Source organism: Hyperoodon ampullatus (genome assembly GCF_949752795.1).
Source record: "Hyperoodon ampullatus genome assembly, chromosome: 12".
Lineage (NCBI taxonomy): Eukaryota > Metazoa > Chordata > Mammalia > Artiodactyla > Ziphiidae > Hyperoodon > Hyperoodon ampullatus.
The window spans coordinates 38,299,156-38,308,423 of NC_136925.1; the positions used below are offsets into that span (position 1 = coordinate 38,299,156).

Below are 9,268 nucleotides of genomic sequence, written 5' to 3' on the forward strand. Positions count from 1 at the left end.
TACATAGACCTTTTTTTTTAATATGGTGTGAGGTTTAGGTCAAGGTTCATTTTCTTGCCTATACTGTCCAATTGTTCCAGCACCATTTGTTGAAAAGACTGTTCTCCCTCCATTGAATTGCTTTTGCACCTTTGTCAAAAATCAATTGGGCATATTTGTGTTGATCTATTTCTGAGTTCTCTATTCTGTTCCCTCAATCTGTCTATTCCTCTGCCAATACCACACTGTCTTGATCAATTAAGCTATATATATTAGGCTTAACATAAGGTAGAATGACTCCTCCCACTTTCTTGTTTTTTTTCAATATTGTTTTAGCTGTTCTAGTTCCATTCATGCTGTTCATTTTACCTTACTGTACTGCTTATTCTTGCTTTTAAGGTCCTCCCTATGCCTAGTAGAGGTATAACAGCCTGAGAAAGAAGAAAAAAGAATCAAGAAGAAAAAAAATTGTAATATAGTACCACCACTCTAAAACACTACCCATGTAATTTCTATCCATCTATCCCAATCACATCCCAGTTTCTTCATGAAAGGTTCTCTACTATTCCAACCACTTTAGTTTTTAAATTTTTGTTACTGAGGTATAGTTAATGTACAATTGTGTATGTTTCAGGTGTACAACATAGTAAATCACAATTTTTAAAGGTTATACCCCATTCACAGTTATTATAAAATATTGGCTATATTCCCTGTGTTATACAACATATTTTTGTAGCTTATTTATTTTACACTTAGTAGTTTGTACCTCTTAATCCCCGACTCCTATCTTGCCCCTCCCCCCTTCCCTCTCCTTACTAGTAGCCACCAGATTGTTCTCTGTGCCTGTGAATTTGTTTCTTTTTTGTTATATTCACTAGATTGTTTTATATTTTATTCCACATATAAGTAATATCATACAGGATTTACCTTTCGCCAGGCCACTTCAGTATCTCTAAATGTAATAGCTAATATATCTCTACTACTCATTAGTAACAAGTCATTTACCTCCTTTTGATATTTGTAAATATATTTGTGTCCAACACAATATCTATTCTCAAAGGACATGGTCCATGTTTTAGAATTCTTTATATTCCTCCATAAGCTTTAATAAACACTGAATTAAGGATTATTTATCTAATTGGAACTTACAACTAGAGAAACTAGAACATCTAGAACAAGAGTAAAAAATTAGCGAATTGCTACATTGTTCCTAGTAATAAGATCATTATCTCACTAAATCTCAAGATTTTAAATTTAATCTCATTTCTCAATTAAATTGTTATAAAAGTATAGTTCTAGGCTTTTTTCCTCTTTCTTGATGAGATAACTTAGGCAAAGAAAGAGAAGGTAGTGAATACTGAATTATGGTGATTTCCTTTTTCTTCTCCTCCTGTTTGCCAAAAATGTCACTATACATCTAAATTTTAGGGCCATAAGATATGATTCACCCCTAATATATCAATACCATGTATATCTACCCAAAAAGTAAAATGACCCAAGGGATTAGAATATTGATTTAAGTAAATAATGTAAAATGTAAAATGGAACTAGTAAAAGAATTTACCGAAGCCAATTTCCTATGGTCCTAACTATATTAACTCTATGGGGTATTTGTGTCCTTTGGATAGCATACTGAGAGGTTCTCTCTCTTAATTATCAATGCTTTGCTCACAAGATTTCAACAAAGTAAGGTGCAGTATGTGAAACAATATAGCTGCTTAATCCATGTTTTTAGCTATAATTTACAATAACCACAATCTGCCTACCCTATGGATCAGATGCCTGCTTCTCTGCTAAAACAGATATATGCACGACCCTCTCCCCAAAAGTTTTTTGTTCATTAGCTGCCTGTGAGTTTAGACTGTTTAAATAATTTAAATAAATGTAATAAAACTATATGCAGATTAGCTCCTCCTTTTCTTACAAAATAATCTATATACGTTACTACAACTTTGCTGAAACTTACTATTTTGTTCCTCTTCAATTTTTTCACCGTAATATGGGACTAGGCAGGCAGGGTAGGCTACATACAGTCAGGGAAGTTTCAGAGCCATCAGTCTTACAAGCTTTCATCTAGTGTGTCTCTGGTGCCCTCAGAAGGAATCTTCTCTAAGACCCCAACTGATGCCCTGACATTTAAGTAGATGAACTGCAATTCTCAGAATACATACATTAATAAGGCTCTTTCTAGTTCTGCCCTTTTCACTTCAACACTTTATTACAGAGACTACAATATGCATCTGCACAATGTAATATACAGTCCAGGAGGACTGGAGCCAGGAACCCCCACGGATATCAAAATCCAAGGATGCTCAAGTCCCTCATATAAAATGGCATAGTATTTGCATATAACCCAAGGCACATCCTCCCCTATACTTTAAATCATCTCTAGACTACCTACAATACCTAACACAATGTAAATTCTATGTAAATAGTTGTAAATACAATGTTAATGCTATAAAAATAGTTGCTGGTGCACAGCAAATTCAAGTTTTGTTTTTTGGAACTTTCTGAAATTTTTCTTCCCCTGCATATTTTCGATTCACACTTGGTTCGATCTGTGACTGTGGAACCTACGGATCCGGAGGGCCGGCTGTACTACTACAACCTCCACTGCTAAGACTATCATTCCCATCACATACAGAAAAACCCACTATTTGATTAGCAAAAATTAAGACACTTCATGGTTCGTGTGTTGTGAGAACACAGAGTAACCTGAACTCAGACACTGCTAGTGAGAATGTACACTGGTACAACCACTTCGGAAAACAATTTACTATCTCCTAAAGCTGAACACATGTGCACACACGCCTTTATTCTCTCAAGACAAGTACACCAGGAGATGCATGCTGCATATTCACAGCAGCACTTTTCATAGCACCAAAAACTGCAAACAACCCAAATGCTGATCGAAAGAAGACTGTGGTATATTTACACAGTAGGATTTTACACACCAGTGAAAAACTAATGAAGTATAGTTAAACATAACAGGGATAAATGTCAGAAACAATGTCGAATGTAAAAGCAAGTCATAAAGGATTGCATGCAATAAACTAGTATATTTATAAATTTCAAAAATGAGCAAAATTAAACACATTACTATTTAAGGAAACACTCGTGTAATTTTAGAAGGAAAAATAAACACAAAACTCAGTATAGTGGGGATCAGGGAGATGGACCAGTGAAGAGAGAAGGTTCAATAGGATTGATAAAGTTACACTTCTTCAATTGGATGGTAAGCTCATTCGTTTCATTATTAAGCTTTAAAATATATACGTATGTGTGTTTTGAGTGTGTATCATCTAGAATCTCTGGAGAACTAACATTCCAGCTTCAGGACAAGTTTAGCCTACTCATAAAATGACATTCCTGATAACTGGGAATGATGCCAAGAAATAAAATCACTCTACTATTGCTATTTGGTAACTAGTAACAAAGAAATAGCAAGTGTCTCATAAAAAATTAAAGCAAGAGGATGGGCAAGGGAAGTGAGGGTGGCTATAAAAGAGCAACGTGAGGGATCCTTGTAGTGATGGAAACGTTCTGCATCTTGACTGTATCACTGTCAATATCCTGCTTGGGGCGAGAAACTGCATAAAGGGTACATTGGCTCTCTCTGCATTATTTCTTCCAACTGCATGTGAATATCCAATTACTTCAAAAGTTTTTTTTTTTTTTGTGGGGTACGCAGGCCTCTCACTGCCGTGGCCTCTCCCGTTGTGGAGCACAGGCTCCGGACGCGCAGGCTCAGCGGCCATGGCTCACAGGCCCAGCTGCTCCGTGGCATGTGGGATCCTCCCGGACCGGGGCACGAACCCGCGTCCCCTGCATCGGCAGGCGGACTCTCAACCACTGTGCCACCAGGGAAGCCCTCAAAAGTGTTTTTTTTTAAAGAAAACATTTTTTAAAAAGATAATTTTTGTCCAGGATTTCTCTACCTTGGTACTACTGACATGTTGGTGCACCTAATTCTTCATTGTAGGGGGCTGTCCTGGGCATTGTAGGGTGTTTAGCAACATCTCTGGCCTCTACCTACTAAACACCAGTAGCATGCCCCAGTTGTGACATCTCCATACACTGCCAAATGTTCCCTAGTGGGCAGACTGCGCCATTTGAGAACCAATGCTCCAGTCATAAAAGTAAAGAACTGTGGAAATATTCTCAATTGAAGGAGACTAAAGAGACATGACAACTAAAGTAATACCTCATTTTAGGCTGGATCCTGTACTAAAGATGAAAGAATGCTATAAAAAAAAATTATTGGGTCAATTAACAAAAGTGGACTATCAGTGGTAGATTAAATAAAAGTACTGTACCAATATTAAAAGTAAGTTGATTAATGTAGTTATGTAAAGACTATCCCTATGCTTATGAAATGAAGTACCTGGGGGTAAAGGACCATGACATATGCAATGTACTCCAAAATGATTCAGGAAAAATATATCTGTGTGTGTGTGTATGTATTTTGTTTACATATACATGTGAATAGTATACATATATATGTATACCATAGGTGAATATGATTATAAAGTATGTTCTTTGTGGGCTTCCCTGGTGGCGCAGTGGGTGAGACTCCGCCTGCCACTGCAGGGGACACGGGTTCGTGCCCCGGTTCGGGAGGATCCCACAACAGTGAGAGGCCCGCGTACTGCCAAAAAAAAAGTATGTTCTTTGTATTATTTTTATTCTTGCAAATTTTCAGTATGTTTGAAATTATTTAATAAAAAGGTGGAGTTTTAAAAAATGGAACCAAAAGTTGTGGTCCTTAAAGTCCTAATGGCAGATTTCACAGTAGTAGTTCAGCATAAGTGATAAAAATCCCGAGGGGAAAATGACTACTGACTAAATAAATTCCTACTTCAAGCCTGAGACAAACGTTGCAAGTAACTAACTTTCGGCCTATCTCCCCCTCCCCATTCTTTCTAGAGGTGACCTCTCGAATAACGCGGAACCGAAAATAAACCTATCCCACTTTTAAAAGACCATTTCTAGGAAGTGACTCAAACCCACATCCCTACTCGATTTCTCCACAAATCACTGTGACAACTTCACCTTCAGTAGTTAAGAAGCAAAAACGCGAAAAGCGCACGTGTTCTCAGTCTTCCTCCGCAAACAGAGTTAGTAAGTTAAGGTGAGTAGAGTAGAGAAGACACAACATCGAATGCCTAGGATGGCTAAGGAAAGGAAGAGGTAAAAAGGAATAAGCAGGCAGTCAGTCTCAGAGAGGGAGGAAAGGGTGTATAGGCCAGGAAAAAGGACCCGAGTGGGTGCGAGTGTGTCAGGGCGAGAGGGAGTAGCTCACCTGGCTGTGGTAAGCAGAGGGTGCTGAGTCCCCACCAGCTTCCGCACCTGCATAGCGATGTTGCTGAGCTCGTCGCTCAGCAGGCAGCGGAGGCTCATGAAGGACGTGGGGTAGCCCACGATCTTCTCCGCCTCTGACACCACTTGGTTCCAGTGGGCCGGGGACCTGGAGGACTGGCCACGCCAGACCACCGAGGAGATGGTGTCGAGGGCGCCACGCCGGGGTCCCGAGGCCCCGAGATAACAGGGCAAGCGCAAAAGCAGCTGCCGAAGGCTCATAGTTTGAGTCTGGGGGTGTCAGGGACTTGAGGGTGTCCGGAGGTGGCGCGGGAAACAAGCTAGAAGCAGATGAGGAACTTGCGGGAACTAGAAGGAAGCAGCGATTCTTGACCCTCAGACGAGGGTGGGTTTCTGGAGCCGTGACCAGAAGCGAACTTTAACTGCAGCTTTCTGCAGCCTGGGTTAGACAGACAACAGCCTCAAGTCAGCGCTGCCCACGGCCATCTAGGGTAGCAGCCACAGCACTGCCTAAGTGGGGAACGCCATATTGTGAGCGTCAAACACGGCTTGCCGTAAAGACGGAGGCGGGCTGTTCTGCGGCAAAGAATTTTTTCCTACTTTACGGCGCAGCCGTGAAAGACCCGAAGGGGCGGGGCTTTGGAGGTGAACCCCGGAAGACGAGGTAGGATGAAAACATCAGCTCCTCCCACTTTCTCGTCCCGGCCTGCGAGGACAGAGGGTGACAGAGATTGGGGTGTGGGCTCCGAGTGGTGCCCCAGCACCTTGAATCTGGGACGAGTCTGATTCGTCGTAGGATTCCCAGCGCCCAGCGCAGAGTGGGCACGCATAAATATGTGTCGTGAACGAGGGTCGGTGTCTACTAATGGTCTTTTCGCGGCCCCCAGCCCTCCGGAAGGAAGGGCTCAGGCGGAGGCGCCAACTCCTCTGGAAAGCCATCCACCGCCAAGCCCTGGCAGTGGTGGTGGACTGGCGTGAGGGCCGCCTCTCGGACTGTGGGGCTTCAGGAGTTGTGGGCCACGGCTCATGTGGAGTGAGGTGGGAGGCAGAATCCGGACGTGGGGCTGAGCGCTCGTGACCTCTGCTCCCAACCTAGGAAAGGTGGCGTGGCCCCGCAGAAAGGGTGTTTTTTGTTTTTTATTTCCCCAGGGTGTGTCCTCATTCCTTGTCTCTGGCCGCCTCACTGAGCCTCAGTTCCCATGTGTACAGCTCAGGCAGAACCAGCAGTGCTCCCTGAAAGGGCGCAGAGAGACACTTCTAGAAGGAAGCTCCGCTCACCATCCAGAATCCAAAACTACCACTGACTCTAGTGCTTCCACTTACATACAGCTCATGTATTAGTTCATTTAATCCTCAAAACAACCCCGTTAAGTAGATAATATTCTCCGTGTTTCACATGAGGAAACTGAGGCACAGCCAAGTCGTGTAAATTGCCTAAGGCCACACTAGGCAGGAAAGTAAACCCAGGTAATCTGGTTTCTGAATCCATGTTCTTAGCTACAACATTACTGTCTAAGTAACAGGTTACCAACCACTTCTCATTGTTGTCAGTGTGGCCCTGTAATGCTACCTATTCTTTATCATGTATGTCTAGCATCCTGCCCCCTTTCTCATCACCCAAAACAAGTGTTAACAAACCCTTGTTAATAATAAAGATGTATTACCGAGTTTTACACCCTAAAAAAAATAGCTTGTAAAACTCTTTAACTTTCAAAATCCTTTCAAATTCATGATTTATATTTTTTAAATTAGCATCATGCCTAATACTGGACTAGACTCGGGCTACATAAAAAAAATTCAGACTTAAAAACGGGCAAATTAAGGAGTAATTATTCACTTTGCACAAAAGATGCTTTCTCTAAAAAGGTTTAGCCTCAGACTCCCTTTGAATGGCAAATTTCCCTTGTGATTTAACAATCCAATTTTGTTTCCAAAAATTCACTTTAGGCATAACTTTTCAAGGGTACATTTTAGATAAAGTGAATTATGCTCATACGTATCAAAAACAGTCTGGCCCAATAAATAAATAAGGCAGGCCGAAGTTCAAAAACAATTCCTGTGAAAGAGATAACACACTCCCGGCAATAAAATTCAGGTCTGTTCTAGATGAAAATAAATGTGGAGAGTGAGATACCTTACCATTCTAAAAAGTTCCAAGGCCTGAGCTTCTGGGTTATCCAAGGTGAAAGAAGTCATGAAAAAAAGGAAGGGAGATAAGGACTGAATGTGATATATTGTGCATCTGAGGCTGTTTCTTTAGCAGCATGGTACTTTAAGACTAACTTTTCATGCAATTTCCTTAATACCAATTCACAGCATGTACTTTAATTTCTCCACAGAAGCCAAGAGCATTATTCTCTGGTCATACTCTATTAACCAAGTTTTTGATTATTCATGGGACTTTTAGTCCCATTTACTTTAAATAGATAGCACTTTCCTTTATTCTTAGAGTTCAAAGGTTGCATTATACCTAATGATAATCAGTTTTTAGAAGGTTAAAATGGTATTTATTATTTAATCTTCCAGATAAATACATAACTCCTTAGAATCTGACTAAAGAGATATCTGAATTGCTAGTGACTTCTGGAGGTGCAGAGAGGGAGAATCTGTGACTCTGCCCTTCCTCTGTCACTGATAATAGTCATTTTGAGGATGTCTGTGAATGTGTGCATAAAGGAAGAATACAGCAGGGTTCCTTACTTTGGCACTAATGACATTTTGGAGCAAATAATCCTTTGTTATGGTAGGCAGGGGGCCAGGGGTGAAGGCTGTCCTGTGCATAGTAGATGTTTTGCAGCATCCCTGGCTTCTACTCACTAGGTGCCAGTAGTACCCCTCTCCAACCAGATTTGTCTGAGGACCTGGCCAAATGTCCCCTGGGGGGCAAAATCGCCCATAAGAATACAGGGAAATGGGAGATGCTGAAAGAAAAAAATTCCCATCCATGACATTTACTCCTACCAAGCAGCAGAAGAGGTCCTGGGTGTGTGCTGCCCTGCAGATGAGAGAGTAGTCACTCTACAATCTGTGGAAACCTCCAGCCATACACAGGGTCATCTCCTTGGCATTGGGATTTTTCTGGAGACAGAAAGCTGACAAAAGATGGTCACAGTTCCTCCTTCACCTTTCTCAGGATCCTGAAGCTGGTAAAGTACTAGTGGACTTCACTTGCTGTCCTCTCTGCATTCTGCTGACCTTAGAAAGAAGTGAGGTCATATTTGATGTCCTTTTCTCTGGCCAGAAACTCGAACCAGCCTTTGGAAACACAAGGTCTTAACGCGGATGGTGTATGCTTTGGGCTTTGGCATTTCCATGATTAGGTGAGTGGAAATAGATAGGGATACTGCAGCCACCCTCCTATCACCCTCAAAACAATCACCTATTGTTTATGCTAAGAGAGTTCTTCCAAAAGTAGATGAAAGCATGGCATATATCTTGGGGCAGAATGATAAAAGGAGGCAATTAATCTGATTAGCAAAAATCCAAAAGTTTGACCGCCTACTGGGTTGGCAGGCTAGAGAACAGGGATGGTACATATTACCAGTAAGAATGTAAAATGCTCTGTAAACAGCACAGAAGGGAAGGGAATTTGACAATCCCTAGCAAAATTACATATATGTTTATATACTGTGTGTAATTACAATATACATTTGACCCAGAAATCCCAATTCCAGAAATCCTTCCCAAAATATAAAATGACTTATGTACAAGGTTATTCACTGAAATATTATTTGTAATAGCAAAAAACTGGAAACAAACCAAATAACTGTAAGTAGGGGACTAGCTGAATAAACTAGGGTAGATCCATACAATGAAACACTGTGCAACTCTGAAAAAGAATGAGGGCCATCTCCAGAAAATATGTCAGCTTTAAACAACAACAAAAGCACGACCAAGGTGCAGAACAGTATAGTATGCTATTTTTTTAGATAGGTGAACTACAAATATATATTTGTATACATTTGGGAGG

General features: G+C 41.1%; 1 protein-coding gene across 1 annotated transcript in view; it reads right to left on the minus strand.

The window, feature by feature from the left end:
• Nucleotides 1-5,559, minus strand: part of PDSS2 (decaprenyl diphosphate synthase subunit 2) — a gene marked incomplete at both ends in the record, with an annotated part of 268,075 nt that extends 262,516 nt beyond the window's left edge. The window contains one exon of the mRNA XM_079716464.1: nt 5,282-5,559. Coding sequence (XP_079572590.1) covers nt 5,282-5,559 — 278 coding nt within the window. The remainder of the gene's footprint in view (nt 1-5,281) is intronic.
• Between the last annotated feature and the right edge of the window lie 3,709 nt (nt 5,560-9,268).